This window comes from Danio rerio, chromosome 4 (assembly GCF_052040795.2).
Source record: "Danio rerio strain M-AB ecotype USA chromosome 4, GRCz13ab, whole genome shotgun sequence".
In the NCBI taxonomy this organism is placed as follows: Eukaryota; Metazoa; Chordata; class Actinopteri; order Cypriniformes; family Danionidae; genus Danio; species Danio rerio.
This window is the reverse complement of record NC_141024.2, coordinates 70,479,329-70,504,833: the sequence shown is the minus strand read 5'-3', so window position 1 is coordinate 70,504,833 and position 25,505 is coordinate 70,479,329. Positions and strand designations below refer to the sequence as shown.

General features: G+C 39.4%; 1 protein-coding gene and 1 long non-coding RNA gene across 3 annotated transcripts; both read right to left on the bottom strand.

Moving 5' to 3' along the window:
* Positions 1-1,863: 1,863 nt before the first annotated feature.
* LOC148682392 (uncharacterized) lies at positions 1,864-17,300 on the bottom strand. The gene is made up of 2 exons (XR_015943040.1): positions 13,128-17,300; positions 1,864-8,969 (listed from the first exon to the last, which is right to left on the bottom strand). It is a non-coding gene; the product is annotated as an uncharacterized LOC148682392 (long non-coding RNA).
* A 657-nt stretch (positions 17,301-17,957) lies between these two features.
* si:ch211-165i18.2 lies at positions 17,958-25,452 on the bottom strand. 2 transcript variants are annotated; one of them, XM_088649595.1, is made up of 3 exons: positions 25,136-25,452; positions 19,045-19,761; positions 17,958-18,648 (listed from the first exon to the last, which is right to left on the bottom strand). In XM_088649595.1, the coding sequence occupies exons 1-3, from the start codon at positions 25,421-25,423 to the stop codon at positions 18,262-18,264; spliced, it is 1,392 nt and encodes a 463-aa protein (XP_088505721.1). In that variant the 5' UTR covers positions 25,424-25,452; the 3' UTR covers positions 17,958-18,261.
* Between the last annotated feature and the right edge of the window lie 53 nt (positions 25,453-25,505).

Below are 25,505 nucleotides of genomic sequence, written 5' to 3'. Positions count from 1 at the left end.
GGTCTGTGTGGGTACTATAATGCCTAGTGATCGGGACGATATACTGCTCAGTGAGCACCGTCTTTCGGATGAGGCATTAAACCGAGGTCCTGACTCTCTGTGGTCGTTAAAAATCCCAGGATGTCCTTCGAAAAGAGTAGGGGTTTAACCCCGGAATCCTGGCCAAATCTGCCCACTGGCCTCTGTCCATCATGGCCTCCTAACCATCCCCATATTCAATTGGCTTCAACACTGTCTCCTCTCCACCAATCAGCTGGTGTGTGTCTGGCGCAAAATGGCTGCCGTTGCGTCATCCAGGTGGACGCTGCACACTGGTGGTGGATGAGGAGATCCCCCCATTGTGTAAAGCGTTTGAGTGCCCAGAAAAGCGCTATATAAATGTAAGGAATTATTAATTATTATTATTAAAGGTACTAAAGAGCAAATTGTACCGTACCGCTATTTGGCTACCCTTCGGCAAAAGGGTACCAAAAAGAGGAGCTAGACGAGCAGCTGAACGTTATTGGTTTACAGAGAAGTCGTAAAAAACAAAGTAGCAAATGATTCCTTCAGCAAACATGAACAAACTGCCATGTTTAACTTCTATCATCGCCTTTTGGACTATTGTGAACTCAGAATGACGGAATTACTCTCTAACAGAGGCTACATATGCTGGTGAAGGTTACAGATACAGATGACTGTATGGGCTATATGTTATTTCGCGCTGTCATTGATCTGCAGTTAAAATCAAATCATGTTTATAGAAAGGTTAGTAATGAACATTTATACACAAGTATCTGTTAGGTGAGAAGTGCTTCTCAAATGATTTGTGAACGACATTTGAGACATTTTCTCACCACGTCCACCAAAAGGGTACCATTGGTACCTATTTAGCAGCGGAAATACAAGCCTGATAAAGGTGACCCATACTGTTATGTTCCACTCAGTGGAAACGGGCCAAAAGAGAGTGGTAATGGCCTGCTAAATTAATGCCGATACTTGCCCTGCTGAAAAATCCAGCTTAAACCAGCCTAGGCTGGTTGGCTGGTTTTAGCTGGTCAACCAGGCTGGTTTTAGAGGGGTTTTGGCCACTTCCAGGCTGGTTTCCAGCCATTTCCAGCCTGGTCTTAGCTGGTTAGGCTGGGAGATGACCAGCTAAAACCAGCTTGACCAGCCTAGCAGGCTGGGAGCCCAGCCAAACCAGCTATGTCCAGCTTAAACCAGGCTGGTCAAGCGGGTTTTAGCTGGATTTAGCTGGTCATTTTTCAGCCTGACCAGCTAAGACCAGGCTGGAAATGGCTGGAAACCAGCCTGGAAGTGGCCAAAACCCCTCTATTTTATACATCTCAGTCTTACGGGGATGATTACAAGGGGTCATTATGCAGAAATGTGCATTCTTTCTGTCCCTAACCTCTTAAAGCCCAAGTTGTTTTTTTTACCATGCATTTGTTTTATTTCTCTTTGCTAGTTTGGGTAATTAGAACCTAATTAATATAAAACCTAAGTATTATCTTTTAAGATGATGTACTTTTAGAAAAAAAAAAAATGATGTCCATATATGTAGACTCATGGTCCCAATTTACATAAAACGCTTTTTCCTGATTTTTTTAATGCATATTTAACAGAATTTTTATTTATTTATTTATTGGAATTGGAAGTGCCTGTAAATTTTTTTTTAAAAAGGATTGGTAATTTTTTTTTCAATGATGCTCATGCAGATACTGCATTAGGATTTCATAAATGAGCTGTAAAAAAAAAAAAAAAAAAAAAAAAAATTCTACAACTACTACAAATCATTATTAGGGCTTACAACAATAATAAATATGATAAAAAAAATATTACAACCCCAAATCAGACTGTAACGAGGAGACTGACACGGAGGGATCCATTATGCAGTATTTATTAATCACAACTTCACTCAAACACACAATATGCACCGGAGTGCACACACACATCCACAGTAGTAGTATAGGTATCAAGACTGATGATGAACAGACACAGAGTGAGTTACCAGGCATGAGTGGAAGGGAGAGAGCGAGAACCAGGATCCGTTATGCAGGCTTGGGTCAAGGGCAGGCAGCAAGGATCAGAGTCCGTATAACAGGCGTGGTTCGTGGGCAGGCAGAGAGAGAGTCAGAGTCCGTATAACAAGCGTGGGTCGTGGGCAGGCAGAAGGCGAAGCAAAGTAAGAAACAGGCTGGAGTTGTGCACAGGAGATCAGGCTGGAAATAACGCTCAGAAATGCTGGCCGGGGCTAAACAAGACTTCGCACTGAACGAGAGTTTGAGTGCGGCTTATAAGAGGTACGTGGGTCATTAGCCAGATTCCAATCAGGTGTATGCGCAATCAGTGTAGATGGATGACGTAATGCTAAAAGTCCGGAGATGGTGGCCTCTGCTGGCCAGCGAGGGGAGTTACTGGGACCGAGTCGGTGACACAGACAAAGTTGGGACAGTATGGAAAACGCAAATAAGAAATATAAAGTAGTGATGTCTTTAAGTTGTATTTTAAGGAAGACATTACAACAAATGTTATTTAATGTGTTCCTCGTGATTTTTATCATTGTTTTTCAAAATAAACACCTTTTCTAATTTTGGTTCTTGCAACATATTTTATAAAAAAAGTTGGTAGACAGATGGTAAACGGTAAAGCGTTTGCCACTTTGTCATGTTGCCATTCCTTATCGCAACATTTCAAGAACCACAGTTCACGTTTTCACTGTGTGAGGGTTCATCCCTGACGCCTCCAAGCCCAGAAAAGTTGATGATGCTTCTGGACACTGTTAAAATAGGGTTTCCTTTCGGCACAGTACAGTTTTAACTGGCATTTAAATCGAATGTTTTTCCAAAGTAGTCTTGAGCTCATGTGGTGATGTCGCTTATAGATGAAGGCGAATTCTTGATGCAGTGCCGCCTGAGGGATCGGAGATCACAGTTGTTCAGCTTAGGTTTGCGCCCTTGTCCTTTATGCACTGAAATTCCTCCAGATTCTTTGAAAGTTTTCATGATGTTCAGCACCGTTGAAGGTAAAAAATCCAAATACCCTCTTCTCTTTCTTTGAGGAACATTGTTCGTAAACATTTCAATAATTTCTTCACTTATTTGTTGTCAAACTGGCGATCCTTGGCCCATCTTTGCTCCTAATGAACTCGACCTTTCTTGGATGCTGTTTTCATATCAAATCATAATTACAATCACCTGTAGACATCACTAGTTTCAAATCACATCATTATTTAACCAGTTTACCTGAAAAAAATGGTTGATGGTCGCCTAAAACCAAGACCCCCTCGGTCCAAAGTAAAATTGTCAAGGATTGACCGGTCTGAGGTGATAAAAATGTTGGGGACCACTTGTTTAAAGCACTGCACGGGCATTTACACTCAACTTCCATATGAATGTACTGGTAAAGCTTGCTACTCGGTGCTCCCAAATTGCCAGTGGAAATATGCTATTTTGCACATCAACTTTTGAAAAAAGGAATTGGATCAAGAAAAATTGTCATGTACTTATTCTTCTGTTATTTTAGGGATCTACCCTAAAAGTAGATCCTATTCTAGAGTGATGATAAAAATGAGCTGGCGACCACTGCGTAATTCTGGAGTAAGATATCTGACCTGTAAACATTGACAACCAAAGTTGGAAAAACTACTGTGGAAGTCAGTGGTTGCAGGTTTTTTGCCACTTTCAGAATATCTTCTTCTATAATCATCGGAAGAAAGACACTGGGGTTTGTGGGGTAATGGAGGGTGAGTAAATGATGACAGAATTTTCATTTTTGGGTGAAACCCAAATCTTTTTAATTACGTGTGTAAAATTCCAAACAACACAAAACTGCTCGTATCCAGAGTTATTTCCAGAAAAAAAGTGCTTTATATAGAGGTCAGACGAGATTTTTGATGTTTTAAAATACAATAATAGGTTTATAACAATCAAATATAAGATGTCAATGACATTAAAAAAAGAAAGTACCATATAAATATTTTAAAATGTGGAACAAAAGTAGTTGATCCTCAGGAGTAGTGTCACTGGTGTTAAAGTTTAACAAACATCTATTTTTTTTTAAATAAAAAAATAATTCTTTGGACATAACTTGATGTTTGTCTTCCAATTTCTTGAATATATATGAAGAAACGTCCACTGCAACTCCATTGTCATTGTTCAGCTATCAGAAATTTGTCATTTTATCTCAGGATTTTATGTGAAGCGTTTAGTTAGCGTCACTGATGTGACCGCCTTTATTACTTAGCAATTGTAAAACACTGAAATATAAATTACACCCAGGTAGCAAAGAATTTTGGCCAATATTTGGCATACAGCTGGCACAACAGGCATTAATTTGGCACTGGCATAAAGCATGTGGGCCGGGTTTGGCAAGGGTTGGCATCGTCTTCAAGGAACCACACAAGACTGTCACGGTTGTAGGTGTGCGCGCACTTCTGAGTGTCTGTTTGGTCACATGGTTTTGTTTTGGTGTTCCACGTGTGTCTGACGTCAGTGTTTTTGTCACGTGCTATGTGGAGTCCTGCTGTCCTGATTAGCCTGCCAGCTGCGACTTGTTAACTCGGCTATATCTGGGCAGCGTGTCTCTTGTCTCGTGTCAGTTCGTTATTTCTCTGCTGATCATTCTGTTTGTGTTAAGGACTGGCGTGGTGTCCCTTTCTGAGACCTAGCTTCTCGGTTCCCTGGCTGTTTTCCTGATCCTCGATAGAGTCGGATTCATAGCTTGTTTTTGTTTATTTTTTCAGTGTGGACTTGTGATACTATATTGACTGCGTCAATAAAGTATTTTTACTTGCATTTGGGTCCTTCCATTACTTATACACGATCATAACAAAGACAAGATGTTAAAAATGTGATGTGTGATATGATGATATGTGGGGACTTAAGTTTGGCCTATCTTGACCCACCTTTAAAATCCATTTAAACATTTTTTTAAGTGAAGAACTTGTTTAATACACCGTCATTTCTATTTCCCTGTTTGCATCTTCTAATGCCTTCATTTTAATCCAGGAAACATTCATTAATCTACTCGGCACAATCTGTATGCTCCTACTATAATTTGGCTTCCAGACAATGGCTTTTCACGAGCCGTATCTGTCCCAGTTCAGGTCCAGTTATCGGTTGTTACCTTGGCCCAGATATGGTCCATGTTTGGTCCTCGCCTGATTGCCAGACTTGGTCCGGTCGTGTGCCGTAATTCACTGCAGCATGTGGGCCAAGCGGTAGTGGAGTAAATGAATCGTCTTCATTTAGAGAGTGTACCATGATTGTCAACATGTTGTTTGATATTTTGCAGGAGATATTAGTGTTATCTATCTAATAGGTAACACCACTGAAGATCAATGTGTTTTTTTACGGGTGATTCGTTTGTGCCACTGGTGTTACTGTGTTTTCCTCTGTCATATTAAAAATATGTGTTGAGAATTGAGAAGAGTTGTCATTTAAAGCAGGGATCACTAAACTTGTTCCTGGAGGGCCAGGTCCTGCAGATTTTAGCTCCAACCCTAATCAAACACACCTGAACAAGCTAATCAAGGTCTTACTAGGTATACCTGAAACACCCAGGCAGGTGTGTTGGAGCTAAACCCTGCAGGGACACCGGCCCTCCAGGACCGAGATTGGTGACCCCTGATTTATAGGATAACAAATTTACATCCATTTAATTCTGCTACACGGCAACGCAGGGGTGCAGTAGGTAGTGATGTCGTCTTACAGCAAGAAGGTCGCTGGTTCAAGCCTCGGCTTGGTCAGTTGGCGTTTCTGTGTGGACCTTGCATGTTCTCCCCGTGTTCACGTGGATTTCCTCCGGGAGCTCTAAAGACATTTAGCACAGGTGAATTAAGTAGGCTAAATTCCCTAGTGTATGAGCGTGTATGGATGTTTCCCAGAGATGGGTTGCAGCTGGAAGGGCTTCCGCTGCGTAAAACATGTGCTGGATAAGTTGCTGGTTTATTTCTTTATTTGTTGCATTTTCGATATTTTCTGTTAAACTCCCACTACAGTACATGCTGTGAAAAAAGCGAAAACAACTGTTAATATTGCCACAAAAGTAGGTAACAACTAGGGCTGTAACGATACACCAAACCCACGATTCGGTTCGTATCACGATTTTTGACCCACGATTCGGTTCGTATCACGATTTTTTTTTTCGTGTGGGGTGGGAAATTTTTTTTTTTTAAACAATTTTTTATTAAATAACATTTGAAAAATCTTTATAAACTGAACATCAAAGAACAATATTAACTATGCAAATTGTTAACAATATAAATAGCCATATATAAAATAAATAAATAGCCAAAGCTATATCACTTTTGTTTTCTTTGTAACAAAATACTGTTGAAAAATCAAACAGAACTAAACTGCATTGTGTAGATGGTTCAAGCATGTTGAAAATTCTTTTTCAATCAAGTTCTCTTACATAGAAAAAGTAAATTAAATGGCTACTAGGGATGCTCATTTCGGTTAATTTTGCTAACCGACAACCGCCGCTCATTAATCGGTTATTAACGGTTAACTGGTCAGATTACTATTAATTTTATATTAAACAAATTGACGTGTCTATTTTGTGTCTGACACATTAAATATTGCATTTTAAAATAGGCTACTGATTTATTTTTAAATGCTAGCATATTTATAACAGAACAACAGAGCATCTTCACGCACCTGCAGTGTTTAGCACAGAAGAGCAGAATAATCTAAATAAAATGAATAAAATAAATAGGACTGCCCTAAATTATTTTCACTTAAATAATTAATTTATATTGCAAAACGAAAACTCTTACTGATCCTTTTTAACAACCGGCATAAACTGTTTTTTTCCAATCATGTTTTTTCTTCCGTCAAATAAATATCGCAGACTTCCTCAAATTGCTCGCTCCACGGAAAATATGCATTTATTTCATGCCCCGCTGCTATTATTATAATCACAAAACCTTTTACATTTTTAATAGAAATCATTATTTTAAAGAATATGTCCTGATGGTTTCCTCTCTCTCCCTCGCGGTTCAAGTGCGCGCTGCGTGATGAAAAGACAACAACGCGCACATATGTAGACTTTTTGTAAACAGTTTTGTTGTTTAAATATAATATTGCATTAATGTGCAAACATGCTTTATAAGCCGAAAACAAGGCGCATCTCATGCCTTTATGTTGACAAGGAAAAAAGAAGAGAAGCGCGGTCCTCTTATGAAACGACTGAATCAGCTGGGTATCGATTGTGCATAAGTGTTGCTGTCTGTGTTGTTACAATTGTAATATTTAATACTATTATGATATTCAAGATTTGAACATTCATACAGCTCTGAATAACTTAAAACAGCGATTAGACCTTCAGAGCGGCATTAATGCGTCCGGAAGTAAAGCGAAACGGCTATAAACTCCAGCAAGATAGAGTGATTATATGCAGAGTCATACTTTATCTCTAAATAAAGTATAAATATAGAAACTGTGTTCATCTTAACTGAAAGCTTCATCCTGTTTCCTGGCCTCACGCATCGCGCACCTGTCAGTCAGCACGTAACGTTAACTCCCAAAGGGTTCAACAGAAAGCGCACAGCACGGTTACAGAAAAGTTTCCTCTGCAGAGATGTCGGGGCATCTGGTGAACGCCCATCCCTCTCTGCGCAGCCACATTAACAACAATGCTTTGACAGCACTGGCAATGTTTCTGCCTTTGTCTGTTGTCAAGCGGGGGTTAAGTTGGTTTTGTTTTTGATAATCCGGACACATTCAGACGGTCCCTTACTAAGTGCTCCATGCGAGCTCTCCCGGCTAAACGCTTATTGCGAGGGCTTAAACGGAGCAGTGCTCGTAATGTCGAGCGGGGAAAAAAGTGTTTCCTCACGTGCTTCTTCAACTAGCTCAACTTATTGGAAAGTTGGAAAAGGTAGTCACGGGGTGTGTCGCAATTCTCCCTTATCACACCGCGACACAGGATCGTAGATCTGAGTGTCGCGATTTCGATTTCATATCGCGTATCGTTACAGCACTAGTAACAACAGTTACAAAAATGGTAGATGCGGTCTTGAAAAAATTGTTCAAAAACATAAATATTTTTAAATTTTTTATTAATGTGGCCTAAGTTCTAATCTAAGTTTAAAAATATATATATTTTTAGTAGTGCTGTCAAAAATAGTGCCTTAACGCATGCGATTAATTAGAAATTTTTAACGCGTTTTTGTATTTCCTGTTATGGTCGACGTGTGTTCAACATGCAAAGAAATCTGGATAAGACCAATGACTCCCTTTTAGAAGGAAAAGTTCAGTATAAAACAATGTTGCATCACCAGGCTCTCCAGAGTTTCATGCAATTTCGGATGTTTCATTTTTAACTTTCGACTTCTGTTTTAATGGAATTTGATCCCGCATGGCGAATGGAAAGAAAAACCTCCGCATTTCGTGACTCGGTGGTCCTTTAAGGTATACAAAAATTGCTGCTTACATGGTAGACTCTTAATAAGAGAATTATCTTAATCATATTAAAACCGAGTATTGGTGTCTTATGTAAATGTACTCAGAAAGGGCCAGATGATGTCGCGAGCTGTCAGACTGCCTTTCAGCATGAGCCCTCAAATGTGTCATTAAGTTTGACGTGTTTCCCCCTTATACGCTAGTGTCTGCTTCGCGTTGTGTCAGAATAGTTGTGAATTACAGCCATACTTTGGAACGATTAGTTCTTGATGAACTTAATGAACGCGATCATGACAGTTGAATCTGAAGGGAGTCGCTCCGCCTGCCCTGTCCTGCGGTGTGTGTGTGTGTCTGCGTACACGTGTTTTTTTTTAGCAACAAACCTGCATAAACGTCCGTAGCCACTAAATCAAAAAGTTACGAATAGCAGTGAGATTGTGTTGCGCTCTCAGCTCGCATCATTCAAAAGAAAGGGTCACATTGTCTCCCGATAATGTCAACAGTCTGGACTGTTTTAGCAACTGACTGAATGTAAAGGAGGACTAAGTAAAATTGTTTCTACTTTATAATTAATGTTCTCAACTCATAGGAATACAACTTTACAATGAGTGCAACTGTTTGAATTCAATACTTTATTGTTATTATAATTTTCTATATTTGCAATGCCTGTATTTTGCCATTTTTTGCAGTCCACTTGGAATCCAACTTGGAAATAATTTTTTCTTTATTGTTATTGATTGTTTTGAAATTCAAATGGTATTAACATGCCTGTATTTTAATTTCTGTAAAAATTATGGCTGTCAAGCCAGGATCTTGATGGTTTATTGTGGGTATGTTGTTTACATGAAGAAATCTGTGTTACAAGTTAAACAAAAATTCTAATAATGAAGTATATTTAGAATTTAAATAGTATTTGTCTTGTGTTTACATTAATTTTACATTCGAATAGCCAAAATTACAAATTTCAGTCTTTTAAATGTGAATAATCGCGATACATTTTTTCAAAAAGCTGCAATTAATTAGTTAATTTTTTAATCGATTTACAGCACAAATTTTTAGACATTTTGCCAAACAAAAACAGTGCACAATTCTGTAGAAAGACCCTGGGGCTATTTTTAGAGCTGTCACTTACAAAACTTTGAAACACATTGAACATTTAAAGAACTAAAATGCCAGAATAAAGGCAAGGGTTGTGATTTTCACTTCTGCATCTGCAGCGAGGAGCAGCTGTTCTGTTGTTGTTATTTTAAATTTGCGAGAATAAAATTCCAAAGAATCCATCTCTCCACCTACGCTATAAAAAGTGATATGATGTGTAAAACAATTGCCATGTTACTTTAAAAACGATGAGTTGAATTTACTTAAAGTGAGTGTAAAAAACTTAAAACTAGAGTTCAAATTATTGTCTTTTTTTTTAGAAATAATTCAGAATGAAGTGAGGTTCAAACGCAGGTTTTATTGAACAGGGAAGGTCAGGCAAGCAACAGTCAACAAAGGAGCAAACAGATGTTTACAGGCAATCCAGAATCATAATCAAAGTAACAGGTGGGTGGTCAGATGGCAGGCAGCAGGCAACGTAATACAAAACAAAGCAAAGGTCAGACACAGAAGACAAAACAAAGAAAACGTGTTGTTATGTTCACAGATACAGATAATCAAGAGTCAGCATTGAGCTGTATATATGTGAGTGTAATCAGTCCATGAGCAGCTTCAGCTGTGTGAGTCTAATCAAAGAAGGCTTGGAACAGGTGTGTCTGTCTGGTGCATGACTGGATCTGTAGTCCATAAACCATCAGATTTGTAGTCTATAGCTATCTGCAGCCGCTGGATCGCTGGTGATCATAACAACTACATCCTCCATACAAGAAGTGTCTTTACCAATATCTTTTGTACAAAGTATTAAACACATTTCAGTAGTTCAGTATTTTCTCATTGCGTCATATTGTTATTACATAATTTCTCAAAAAAGAGTTTTGGTTTATTTGAATGTTTGGATTGTTGTTTTATTTAATTTTATTTTTTTATTAAAATCTGGCCCAATTTTATGTCAGCAGCACCTTTGGAAAATGTTCAATACTTATTTTACCCATTGTTCATCTATTTGGTTTTAGCTTGGTTGAAGACAAGTTTTCTAACTCATAAACAAAGGCAGGCCATTGATGACAACATATGACAAAACATTGCGGCAGCTCTGATACAAGTTTTATTCATAGAGAAAATTAAAAAGCACTGCAGTGTTTGGGTGCTCTGTGTTTGTCTAAGGGTGCCCTCACACCTGGACTTTTGTTTCGGAGCCTGTCTCATTTGCCCAGTTAGCGCAATTCCTTTGGCATATGTGAATCCAGCAATAACGCTCGGATCCGCGCCAAAACAATCAGTCCAAGATCGCCTGAATGAGGTGGTCTCGGCTCGATTAAAACAAACTCTGGAGTAGAGATCTGCGCGAGACTAAATTTTGAATCCCGCTCCGGCCAGGTTTTAGCCTGATCCCGACCGCTCCCGCTTATATTCAGCATTTGTTGTCCCGCTGCCCGACCCGCCCCGTTTTCTACCCGCCGCACCTGTTCCCGCTAACGAGCGGTGGGAGAACAAAACCGAAAACCACCCAACTATACAGAGTCCAGAGAGCCTATAACAAGTTGTCTGTATAAACACAGACATAAGCACCAAGCAAGTAACACACACACATAGGCATCACCACACACACACACAGACAGCACAAAGCTCTCTCTCATTCGCACACACACACACACACCTCTCATTCGCGTGTGGTCACACACACACACACACTCTGTCACGTTAGCAAGATCAAACGGGAACAAAAAGGTGCGGATCCAAGTGCAGTTTTATTTACAATGTGCATCAAACAGAAAAACAAGGTGTCCAAAGTGCAAAGTACAAACAATAAAACGAGAAACACAAAACAGAGACAGGGCTCAGGAATCAGAAACTCTAAACTTACAGGAATACGGAGACAAGATAGACAAACGACGCAGTGACATACAGAGGTGAAGTGGTTGTATAAATAGTCCAGGAAATTAACAGGAAACAGGAACAGCTGTAAGCCAATCAGTGTACGTGGACCTGGTGTAATGCGCGTGGTATGTATGAACTTGTAGACTTTTGGGCCCTCCGGTGGTCACTGACCGTCATGACACACACACACACACACACAGCAAAAAACAAGCTAAACGCAGCAGCTGTCTCTTTCACACACACATATGCGTGCTCGCTCGCTCGGGAGTCAGGAGCCGGCCAGGGTTGAAATTGTTAAACCGCCCGCTCTCGTCCAAAATTAAACCAGGTACAGACCGCTCCCACGCTTTATTCGGAAATTTATTCCCGTGCCGCAGAAATCTGGTCGGGTCCCGCGGAATGCAGACCTCTACTCTGGAGCGGATCGATTGTAGTGAGAAAGCGATACGGTCCAAGCCAGGCTATATCACAGTGTATTATAGATTTGTAATAGGCATACGACTATATAAAGAGAGAATTATGAGGAGGGCGGGAGGTCATTCCAGTCATTCCAAGTCTCCTGGAAGTTCCAGGAGTCACCTGCAAATGCATAGAGACTCCCGGATTCCCGCAAATGAGTGATAATCTCCTGGTAATTACGCATTTACCCGGGAAGAGCTCAGAGTAAAGCCGCTGCTCCTCCACATCAAGAGAAGTCAGCTGAGGTGGCTCGGGCATCTGCTTCGGATGCCTCCAGGCACAGAAACTGGCATTCTGTGGTCTCTTAATTTTTCTAAAAATGTTTTAAATTTAGATGTGTTACCCAAACCACATGTTTACAATGTTAGGCCTTAACAAGGTGGTTGGTACCCAGCAAGAATCTTTTCTATATTTAAAAGTTTTCCTTATTTTATTTTCCAAAAAATATTAATTTCACACAGTTGAGAATACAGTGACGGAGTTGAAGACCTTAACAGGGTTGAGGGGACACTTTAATTTCAATTTTAATTTGTTTTAATTAATTTGAAATAACATCTAAAACTTATTTATTTTAGTAAAACATTTAGGAAAGGTATTGATCACACTGAAATGAAATTAAACTTCATTAAACCAAACTACACACAGAATTCATAAAAGTAAACTGCTGCAGGTAACTGGAACGTTAGTAACCTTTATAAATGCTGATAAAGGCCTATGTTACCAAATATATTGCTGAACAGAACCTACAGTATACAGGAGCAACAGGTAAATCATTTCTAAAACATTATATATATATATATATATATATATATATATATATATATATATATATATATATATATATATATATATATATATATTAGTGCTGTCAATCGATTAAAAAATTAACTAATTAATCGCACTTTTTAAAAAAAAATTTATCGCGATTAATCGCATTTAAAAGACTGAAACTTGTAATTTTGGCTATTCGAATGTAAAATTAATGTAAACACAAGACAAATACTATTTAAATTCTAAATATACTTCATTATTAGAATTTTTGTTTAACTTGTAACACAGATTTCTTCATGTAAACAACATACCCACAATAAACCATCAAGATCCTGGCTTAACAGCAATATTTATTACAGAAATTAAAACACAGGCATGTTAATGACATTTGAATTTCAAAACAATCAATGCCAATAAAGAAAACATTGATTACCAAGTTGGATTCTAAGTGGACTGCAAAAAAAGCCAAAATATAGGCATTACAGATATGGAAAATTATAATAATAATAAAGTATTGAATACAAACAATTGCACTCATTGCAGGACTGGGACAAAAACAAATTGGCTCTGGTATTTTGGGCCAGAGCGGCCCACTACATCAATCAAAATGCTGCCTATCTGTGCATGCCCTTGAATATGTTTATCAGCTCCCATTCTATAAACGCACAAAAGCCATATATAGGAAATAACGAGAGTTGACAAATTAAAAACTTATTTTTTTTAAATTTATTATTAAAATAAAATTATAATCCACACTGGAAATGTGTGTGCCTGTGTGTTTTGAGGGAGCCTAATAAATAATGAACATAACAAAAACTGCCTGCTGATGCAAACAGTTAATGTTCATTAATAAAATAAAGATAAATAATAAAAGCAATGTGTCAGAGACCCTAAAAATTTTTTTAACTCAACAATGAAACATCAAACGTAGCCAACAGCTTTTACATTGTCAATCAAATGAACTTAAACAATTAAAAAATGCAACAAATATTTGTTTGGGCCCAAACTACAAAACTAATTGTAAAAAAAAAAAAGTTGCTTAAGTTGCACACTAGTTTGGTCGTGTATAAAAATCATTATAATAACTATATTGTATAAATATTATTGTCATTATAAGCCTACATCATGCTGACGATCAAAAACACTATGACATGATATCTCATGCGACTGTCTTCTGACCGAGTGCATCTTAAAATACATGACAGACACCCCTCATAGACCTTGAGAAGCAGACATTCTTTAAATTTGTAAAATAAAGACTTGCAGGTTAAGGAAACAGCAGGAGGAAGTTGCCGCGGGCTGTGGCGCAGATTAAAAGTTATAAAATATATATATATTTATATGAACAGATAGGTAACTAGATAGAATAGACAGGAATATATTGATCTGCGCCCCGCTACACGCTGCAGAGCGCAGATGCAAAAGCAAATGCCTGCTCTCCCGCGGACCCGCGCGTAAGAAACAGGCGTGACTCTCGACTATTCTGACAAATACACACCTACGTTACACAGAGCCCAACATGGAAGTTTGTGATTGGGTCAGCCCAATGTCAATAAAGAAAAGAACTAATGGGCTGTGGATTAAGTCACATGCGCTGCTCTGTCCGGAAAAGAAACATCTTACTTTCAGAGCATGACAGCTCACAGCACCGTCAATCACTGAGGCAGAAAAACATGACAGACTGCTAAGTGTTTTATGGGCCGATCAGATCATAAGAAGATGATCCGCTCGGTCCAAAAAGTATGTCGACCCAGCGGGAAACTCCCCGGTCTGCCCCTGGCCACAACAGGGAAAAAAAACAGTGTTAATTGCGTTAATTTTATTAACGTGTTAATTATTTCAAATTAATCGCATGTGTTAACGCGTTAATTTTAACAGCACTAGACACCCCAAATAATGTTTAGCAAAACATTTTTCCGTTCTGCTCAGGCTTCCCCTGAGCTCCTGGTGAATTCCAGGAAACTTGATGTTGCACTGCGCACAACTACATCTTGACGCTTCCTCGCTCGTTTAGATGATGAGGATCTCCTGTCGGTGCGCCTTATATTGCAGCATCATACGAAAGATGATTTGCGAAAAGCATGTCTTGAAGGAACTCTGTGGCCGTTCATTCTACAAGTTATGTTAACCACATATAAAGAGAAGTGACCATGGAAGCAGGATATCACTCCGCGCATACTTCGACTTATACAGTAGAACATTGGTTTCCAGCATAGCCACTTGATGTCAGGTGCTCTTCTCATCCTTCGGGAGGCGGATGAGACAGCGTTCAACAAATGAGTGCATGATACATGTCCCAGTACTATACTTTTCTGGATTCTAGTTTACTTAGAGGCAAAGTTCGGCGTCTTGGTTGAGTTGTCTGGAGCTCTGGAGCATAAGCTAAGGTCTAAACGGTTTCGCAATGACCACAATCTGCTCAAGGAATCAACAACATGGAGCCTGCCTGTGCTGGAGCTGTCAGCATGCTGGAACAAAGAGGTGGTGTGTTTCTCATATCAGAAAGCACTTTGGATCCTGCCAACGACCTACATTCTGTTAATCCACAACAAGATCTGTGATCTATTGTCTAGTCTGTTGTTGCTAAAGGCTTCTGGTGGTGTCTGTTAAGAGATCGAAGCGTATGACATCGCAACAGAATTCCTTCGTGCTATATCACACCTGGCATCAACACATACCAAGTACTTCAACATTGCTCGCACTCTTGAAGGACTGGTAGTGGCAGAAACTCTAGCTATTGAGGAGAAGTGGCAAAACACAACACTTCGGAACAACATCTCAGCAGATTTAGAGGCCTCCGGATACTACTACTATGGTGGCAGTATAGAGTCGGTCCTTAGAGCAGCAAGCACACCTCTGCGACATGAGCTGGCAGGGTTGATAAAGATTCCGGGTCATTCATTAATAGATATTGAAGCAACAGCTGCCAAGGCTAAAGAACGCGCAACGGTGTCTACAGAGGTCAATTATTATGCCATCCAAATGACCCGGAATCTTGCACTCGAACAATTAATTCGGAAACATATTATAAAGCATGGCAAATGGCCCCTGGTTACGTTTGAGGAAGGCACACCTCGAATTCTTACTGAGGCCTATAGTTTTGGTCGTGATCCTAAAACTCCTGCCCTGACTAGAAAGTATAGGGCAGTGTCCAGCGACATGTATGTGTACATAAACTTGGAGAAGATCCAGGAAATGGACTATTTGTCGCACTACACACAATACTTGAAAGACAAAGCTCTGTCTGTGATGAGAAACCCAGCCATAGCATACTACCTCGAGAATGTAGCTCGTGTTGTAGACTGGAAGGAAACTCGCCTCCTTTTAGTGCACCTACTGCATAGTGAAGAGGAGCTGAATATAAGAGGATACCTCCAACAGTACCAGCAGTCTTCTGACGACATGGAGGATGTCTTGAATTACCTGGCTGTCAAGTTAGTCCCTAAAGAGAAAGAGCTTAAAGTGGAGGGTAGGCCCTTTGGTTGTAAGACATATCAGGATCGGTATCGGGGATGTGTACAAGAAGAGAACGTTAAACACCTGCTGAACCAATACTTTGAAGATCAGGCGATGACACTCGACAATTTATCTTTGGTGAAACGCCTTTACTCTTTCAGACATCTCACATCACTGTGCAAGGACTAGAGAGTCCTATACATTAACTTTGATGTATCCGGGTGGTGTGGGAATTTCAGACACGAGACTGTAGAACCTCTATGCCAGGGGTGTCAAACTGAGTTCCTGGAGGGCAGAAGCCCTGCACAGTTTAGTTCCAACCCTGCTCCAACACACTTACCTGTAGGTTTCAAACAAGCCTGAAGGACTCAATTAGTTTGATCAGGTGTGTTTAATTAGGGTTGGAACTAAACTGTGCAGAGCTGCGGCCCTTTTGGAACTAAGTTTGACACCTGTGCTCTATGCTCAGACATTCTTGACTCTGCTTACAGGGTAAAGAACTTTTTTCCGCAAGACACAACTTGCATACGAACAAGGAATCTTCTATTTACCCTTGAGTCAAGGAACCTATCATTGGGAAGGGCAACAGGGAGGCATCGAGGGGTTGAACCAATATACCTGGATGCTTACGTACATCCCTCAGATGAGGTATGCGCTCCGAGAGTTTGGTTTGCACTACTTTGTCATGGCTTACGGGGATGATTACAAGGTGGCATTATTAATTCCCCCAAATCAACAGGATATAGACATGGGGCACTTCCGACGACGAGTGGTACGCACTGTGGCTAACACGGCAAAAACGCAGTGAAGAGTGTTGATAACAAACTCAGTTAAATCTCAATACAAAACATTCATTATTATTAACTACTGCCACTTATACTGCAACACAATGGCTTTGCATGAGCCGTACATTCCCTTAATCACTTTATAACAAAAATAAAAAATAAAACAACCTTTTAACTTTTTATATAACTATGCATTTGCTCTTTAACAATTTATTACACAAAATACCTCGGTAAACAGAACTTTTGAGCATTAACAACTAAGATGTATTTAAGATAAGGATCCTACGATCATGAACACGTCTTACCTATCAGTGTTGATAACACAAACTAAGGAAATTACAGCGCACTGCGCTATCAACATTACGGTATGCCAAGAGGCTCAAACAACACAAGGAACGTCAAAATACCTAAATAAAACAGAGTCATAGCGACATCTTGTGGACAAAACAAACACTGCGCTACACACACACACACACACACATATATATATATATATACATATATATATATATATATATATATATATATATATATATATATATGTGTGTGTGTGTGTGTGTTTATAAATAAATTTTAAATGGGTAGATGAATTGCATGAAAGAAAAATTAAACTAATACTACTATAAAATTTAATAGTTTACAACTTTTGTTTATTTAAAATTCATTTTCAATGCATAGTTAACATAATACTACAATATATTAACATGAAATGCTAAATAAATACACTTGTAAAAAAATTAAGTAATCATTTAATTAAAGTGACTTTTTTTAAATGTATTTTTTGAAAATTTACTCAATTACAATTATTTTAAAGTGTGTTAAAAGTTAAATATAAAAATATAGTAATAATACAAATTTAATACATTTAAATTACGTAAACTTTTGGTTAGTATACTTGCAATGTACTATTGAAATTAAAAATATATTTGCAATACAACTTAGTGTACTTTTTTTCACCAAGTAATAATAGCATCATCTTAACATTTTTTTCTACAATACTGAACATTTTTGGGGTGGAAATTCCAAGCAAAAATACAAAACGTTTTGCAGGAGCATAGATAATTCCTTTAATATTCCTTAGTGTATAGTGTTTTTACTATGCAGTCATAAATGACACAAATAATTGCTTAATAATGTTTTTATTGAGCTTTTTTATGCATACAAGTGAATACAATCGATTTTAAGATGATTTCCATTTAAGGATATTGGTTCGTTTTTATGTTAGAAACAAGTTTTTTTAGTATACAGCCGTAAATAATGTAAAAATAATGTAAAATAATGTTTTTACAACGTTTTTTAAAACATGCAATTATAACAAAAATCAATGTTAAGATGATTTTATTTTTATTTTTTTTTATGTTAGAAAGAGTTCCCAGGTTCATGAAAGTCCTGCTTTAGCCATAATCTCTCCAAGCATTTTTAACCAACTAGTAACTACATTTTGTGCAACAATACTCCCAGTTGTTGTCATCATCAATGTAGCACCAGAGGTACTTTTTACCGTAGTTGCTACATTTGTGATTAGGCCTGCAGGTTTTGCCGTTCACAGCGGAGTAGCAGTCGTCTGAAGTACAGCAGTGGCCTCTAGTGCCTTCGTTGTCTGTGTAGCACCACGGCTTGCTTTCACCGTATTTTGCACAGGCGTGGTTGGTGCGGCAGTACTTTCCATTTTCAGCCTTACTGTTCCACAGTGGAGGACTGCAGTAGTCCCATTTGTCAGAGGTGGTCCTGCACCAGTAGTAGTCATAGCCGTAGGTAGCGCATGGGTGCTCATCCTTGCAGGTCTCTCCGTTAACCGTGATGAGGGAGTACTGTGGTGAACAACTGATCAGATACTGGCCATTGTAACACCTGTAGTCCCGAAGTTTGGCCTGGTACAGACAGGGCGAGGTGCAGCAAGGCTTGACAGCATCTCCTGGTTTTGGGGAACAATTACACCAGTAAAGAGTTTTATATATGGTTAAGCAGGACGAGCCATCAGCTGCAGTAATCTGCTTCTCTGGCACCAACAAGCATTCAACTGCATCTGACGATTCATCAGACAAATCCCTCTTTCCAAGCCTCCTTACCAGTGGTTTGGCACGAGTTATAAGACAACTGCTTGTATAAAGAGTCTTCAGTACTTCTGCCACGGTGAAGTAAGTGCTCAAGCTGTCAAAAGCTAGCTTTACCGTCATCTGACTCACTTTGAATTTCTTTGAAGGTATGCTGTAATCGCTGACGGCGTTCTGCAGTGCGTTATACGTGTTCTGCGAGCTCGAGCTCATTTGAACGACTTGATTTGCTGCCAGATTGATTAATTTCTGAAACGCAGTCTGAACCTTGTTCAGTTTATTATTGTCTTCAAAACAATCATCAGCAAAGACACTAATCAACGGAGAAGTTCCCGAGAGTTGACCGTAGAGTTGACTGAGCTGAATGTTCAGGTTCGAGACACTCATCAGGCTTATTCCACCTTCGGGAAGGTTTTTTCCCAAATAGCTGAACGAAAAAGACTTTCTGGGATCTGTCTGGTGTTTATAGCAGACAGCCGTCCAAATGTGAGAGGGCACTGTCACTCTTTCGGGGTCAGTGGAAACTTCTCGTTGTGGTATTCGTACATCTGCGCTGGGCACCGTACCTGTGACAATGTAGGCTTCTGCAGAGGAACCATCAGTGATAAGCTTGCTTAATAACAAACTTCTCGTGGTGCTCTCCCAACTTTTCCAGTGGATTCTGTTGAAACACGCATCCATCGGTGCGGCGTTGGTCAGAGTGAATGTCGCCTTACGGCCTTCATCGCACTGGAAGCTGTTGGGGTTCAGGTGTCCACGATCATACCCGGTATCGGTGTAGTCATCGCTGATGGCTTGTTTTGCTTTAATAGTGTTGATATTGGAGTCTCTCTCGCGAACCATGTGATCAGTTCGGGACCCAGGCTGTGAAATCTACAGAAGAAATGGCATGTTAATTGGTTAGACTGATGTTTTACTACTTTGCTTTTTCAAATTTATCAAGCTTCTCAAGAGTTCATGAAATTTACTCCTACTTACAAACATAAGTATAAGAGCAAAGTATCACATTTCTAAACGCTAAGAATCATTATTACTCTACAAGTTATTTAAGACAGCTCCAAAGATTTATCCAGTGGTCAGGATTTATCAGCAGGGTTTTGTGTCGATCAGTGCTTAATTTGTGAATTGCGATGTCCCGAAACAGATTGAGGTAACGGATCCGGCATGTTACCCGATGATGGAGATGTGTCGTGCTTGAAAGTGAACAGCGGATGGGAGCAGGAGCGCTATTGAAGTCGGGGATCAGTAAAGTGAGGTGCCCTGGTGTTGATGCTTTGGAGTAGAGAAGAGCTTTTGGAGTAGAGTTTACTTCAACGTCAAGTGGGTGCAGATGGTCCGCTGTAGCCTTCACAGAGTCACAGACTCTGTGACTCTGACAGAGCCGCAGGAGAGGAGCGAGCCGGTTGACGCTAAAGATTAACAATTGTCGAGCTCTGTGGAGGAGCTCCAGATGGAAACTTTTTGTTTTGTTTATTTTATGATTAAAGTTGTTTGAGGTCCACTTGTTCCTGACTCAAAATGTGCTTTGAGCTACTTGTACTGTAAAGCAGCATTACAGGTATTTCTGGTATAAACGAAACTCCCACGAGAAGCTCGACACAGAGGACCATAGAAACTCCACTGCCAGCTAGTGGTTCTGAAGTGTTATTGCAGAGCAACACAAACAAATTGCAGAAGTGCGAGGCATGCGCAAGGCATCCACTATGAGTTACGGCGCTAACTTAAAAAGGAAATGTAAATCACCTTTATAGGGCTGTGCTGAATTGGTGGAGTTAGCGGCTTTTTATTGTGTACAGTATCTGCTTGAATGTGTGACCACAAATACTGACAGCGCTCCCTGACAAGTGTTGGTCACTGCAGAGCCACTGTGGCAACTCCAGATCAATAAAGGGAATAAGCCGAAAAGAAAACGAAGACACAGATTCGTAAGGTTTCGTTTTTTATTTTTAATTGTTCGTAAAACCTACTTTTTGAAAACTCGTCCAAGACGGTTCATCCAATTTTCACCAAAATTGGCTTAGTTCATCTTTACACCATGGTGGCAAAAGTTATGGAAATCAAGACGATTACTTAAAACGTTGTCGAATAATGTGAAATTTAGTCCGTCAAAAAGCACACAAAATCATCCTTGAGGCTATATCTCGGCAACGCTTAACTCTATTCGCGCCAAACTTGCTGTGTTATGACAACTATGGTCTGAGGTTGCCTGCACAGTTTCATTGCAGCGCCACCTTTTGGTCAGGAGACGTTAAAAACAGCTCTTTGGGCTTATATCCCATGAACGCTGTCACCAAATTTCACAATATTGGCCTCATTACATTCAGAGAGCCATTCTAAGTCGATTGATATCCAATTTTTCCATGTTCGCCATTTTGGCCGTCAGCCATATTGAATTTTGTCAAAAAATGCTAAAATTGATGTATTTACACAAATATTGGTATGCATCTTCAACACCATGCCCTAAACGTGCTCAAAACGTTTTGGAGCATCACCAAAAATTATAAAGAAATTTAGAAAATCACTAATAACTTTATATTGTCATGGGACTGCTTTTGTTATATTCCTTGGATAATTCTGCAAACATTGATATAACCTTTCGCCAAACTTCCAGTCCGCCATCTTTATTTAATTTGAAAAGTACTTTTTCCAACTCCTCTTAGACCGTTGGTCCAATTTTCACAAAATTTGACTCTTTAAACCGTGATGACAAAAAGTTAAGGAATTTGTGCCGATAGCCTCATGCTGTCTTCACACCAGACGCGGAACGCGCGGATAAATCACGCTATTCGCACGTAAATAGTTGCGTGAACATTTGAGTTTACTCACTTCATTCGCGCGTCAAACCCCGCTTCATTTGCGTGTCAAATTCACTTCAGAACAGACGCGGATTCGCGTGATGGGCAGGGCTTCTGTCTGCCCGAAGACTCTAGCTTCATAGCTAAATGGCTAACATGGATTTTATTAAGAAAATAACAGTGTTGATGTGCTTTATGAAGACTGAAAAACAGCGTCAATATGTATAGGGTCGTGTCTGAGTCCACTACATCCTTTCAGAGGTGCATCCAGCTCTGTGAGCTCATAGACTCCTCCAGAAACTTAACCTGGATGACTTTCAGCGGTGCTTTTGACTGAGCCAAGCCGAGTTTGATGAACTGTTGTCGGTGAAGGGTGGAGGAATTCCCTCGGAACACAGACAACAGGTTCTACGTCACAATCACGCCCCATAAGAGCAAGCTTCTGATTGGTTAACGCGGCGCGAATGTACGCTGAAGTTCAGATTTTCGAACTTGAGAGATTAGCGCGAAACGCTCGTTAAGCGCGTCAAACGCGCAAAACGCTCAATTAGCCCCGCGCCATTCGCGCAGTTTGCGTCATACGCGCTGCGCCATTCGCGCGTATCGCGCCGCAGGATGTCTATTCGCGCGTTTGCATTGACTTAACATGTAAATCACTCGCGCTTGACGCGCGTTCCGCGTCAGGTGTGAACGCAGCATTAAAGATTTTTATTTACCTCACTGACAAATGTGCTGGCATGATGCCAAACTACATCTGAGGCTGTATCTCTGCAATGCTTAAAAATTTTTACACCAAATTTTAGGTGTGACTTTGCCACATCCCATTAAAGAGACCTTAAAAATTTGGTGATGGCGCCACCTATGGGTCAAGAGTAATGACATTCATTATTCTTTCATAATAACGAAAATGCTATACTTTACGAACTCATTGAAGTATTACCACAAAAATTGGTATGCATCTTCAACATGCTTTTTGGCTTACATTTACAGTTAAATAAACTTCAAATGTATTCAGAACTTATTGCTTCACTTGATGAATGAATGAATGAATGAATAAATTTATTTAACAGGGACAATGCACAAAGATTACATAAACCTCAAAGAGGAAAGATGCATTGTGCCAGGTTGTAGCTGGATTGCTAATTTCCACCTGCAGTCCCAGGACAGGTTAAAATTTAAACAATTAAAGTCCAATTAATTAAAAAGTCAGTTTAAAACATTTAAGCATAATCGCATATAAACTGAAACACTGACAACTCAAAAAAATCTCACTCAGTGTGTACAAATTTGATTGGACAAAACCACCTCCTAGTCAGGCGTGAAAACCTCTTATAATTTGTACATGTGATTATTTCTGTCGGGAGAGAATTCCATAGATTTGAGGCTTTATAAATAAAAGAGGATTGACCAAAATCTATTACGTCTAGGGACAATGCATTCCCCTCTTACCATAGAACGCGTCACTCGCGATGTTTTCTCCGATTTGGAATTAAAAAAATTTTTAACGATGGAGCAGAAAGATTGTGAATCATTTTAAAAACAAAACAAATATTGGATTATTTAGTAATATTATCAAAACTTAAGAGACTATGTTTTTTAAGGTATTGCAGTGATGGTACAACCGAGGCTTTTTATCATGAATTTTAAGTGCTCTCTTGTATAATGATTCCAACGGTGTTAAAGATGATTTACATGCCTGAGACCAGCTTGATTATACAGTACAACAAATGTGGAACAATCATAGTATTTAAATACATACCAGAGGCCTCATACGTCAGAGAATCTCTGATATGTTTAACATTTCTTAGATTGAATCTCAGTACGGTAGCAAATTTTTTAATATGAGTTTTAATATTAAGGTTTGAGTCCAACATGATGCCTAAATATTTTGAATTCAGTGACATTTTTAATACTTTGCCCATTAATAAAAAAATTCCAAAACATTTCCAACTGTACACCTATTTGAGAAACACATGGATACAGTCTTTTCAACATTTAAGGTAAGATTTGAATTTTGCAGCCATTTAAAAACCTTTTGCATTTCATTTGTTAATTTACTAGCAACTTCTGTTGGATTTTTCCATAAGTGTAAAGCACAGCATCATCAGCGTACATTAATAAATCAGCATCAGTGCATATAGCTAGTAAATCATTTATATAAATGCTAAAAAGCAAAGGTCCTAAAATAGATCCCTGAGACACTCCTAATTTAATTGGTTTAAAGGTAGACTTCAAATTGCTAACCTGAACACATTGACTTCGATCACCTAAGTACGATTTTATCCAATTTAGTGTTTGCTTTGAGAGATCGTAATTGTTTAATTTGTTAATTAAAATATCATGGTTAACAGTATCAAATGCCTTACGTAAATCAAGAAAGACTTCTCCCACCCTCCTCTTTACTTAAATTTGTCTTTATTGTTTCTAAAAAGTAACAAGCAAGCTGTCTCAGTTTAATATTTTTTTCTAAAACAAAACTGCTTAGGATCTAAGAGAGAATTTATATCTCAATGAGCCATAGGTTCCTCTGCTACAACTTTTTCAAGCACTTTGGATACAAAAAGTGCCCTATAGAGCTTGCTGCTCATGGAGACTTCTTTGTAATGGTGCCTCAGGATTGCTTGGCCCCGCAATTGCTGCTTGCAGCTATATTTATTATTATATAATATTATTACTATTATTATATTATTCCCTCAGGACTGTCTTGAGCATCTGCCGGCGCTCCCAAAGAGCGCCTCACGCCTCCAAAAGCCACCACATTGTGTTTACTGCGTTCTGTCTAGAGGTGCAACTCATTTATCATGAAAGAAAACAGGCTCAGTGTCTACTCCTACCACAGAAAACTACATTTGCTCCAGTTGATCAAGAAGTGGTCATTTTTATCTATAAATCATCGGATAGTAACAGCGTCTTTCACAAATATTAAATGTGATATTCCAGTTTTTCGCATATCTAACTCGCATCTTTGAATGAAAACACAGCTACCGTAGTAAATCTCAAGCAGTTCGCACACTAGAAGCACCGCTCGGCGGCGTGCCGCACAGCGCAATGCATTTTAGAATTCTAAACATAGGTTTCTATCAGGGTACACACACCGACGCCGCAAGTCGGCGGCTGTCGGCAGCGCCCAGTCACGACTCAGGACGCAGTTCAAATTTCAGCCGCGCCACAGAGCGCCATCTGATTAGTTTCATGTTAAATATCATTCGAATGTGCGCGTCTGGTGTGCGATAGTTTAAACTGTCATGTGCGCGCCGTGTCGCGACGCTTCTGGTGTGCGACCTGCTTCAGAAGCTTGATATTGGATAATGTGTACAATACATTCAACACATAAAAAAGTACATTCAATACAATCAACACACAAAAACATGTAATGTGTTTTTATATTGTGTGCAATGACACTCAAATCGAACACCAGTATATCAGTTAACAAAACTGAAGAGCTTAGTCACCTGAGTCTCAACATGCCAGACGTCTGCCCTCCCCGTGGTGGTTGTGCAGTCACGATCCAGTGTGTACGCGCTGTAGAGAGGCATTCTTTGAGGAACAGAGTACAGTGTAGCGTAATAAAACCCTCCGTATTCTACCTTCTGACAGATTCTCTTAGCATTCTGATCCATCCCTGCTGGTTCTGTGCCTTGATAGAAAAACTCGCTGCACTCATTAAAGCTCGTGACCACTTTAGCTCGAGCGCTAAGCGCTCTCAGCACAACACAAATGAGCAGACCTAGAGCAAACATGGTCAAACATGAACACTCTTGCGTCTCACAGAGCAGAGAGGCCAGAAGCACAGGTTTAAGTGTCAGGGGTGATGGGTGTGAC

Bases quoted from the DNA above. Each gene is read 5' to 3' on its own strand.
- si:ch211-165i18.2 (XM_088649595.1), bottom strand. From the start codon at position 25,423: ATGTTTGCTCTAGGTCTGCTCATTTGTGTTGTGCTGAGAGCGCTTAGC. The intron at 19,762-25,135 runs GTGACTAAGCTC...TTTCTTCTGTAG, and splicing joins TCTGGCATGTTGAGACTCAG to ATTTCACAGCCTGGGTCCCG. The intron at 18,649-19,044 runs AGCATACCTTCA...AGTTGTTCACCA, and splicing joins AGAACGCCGTCAGCGATTAC to CAGTACTCCCTCATCACGGT.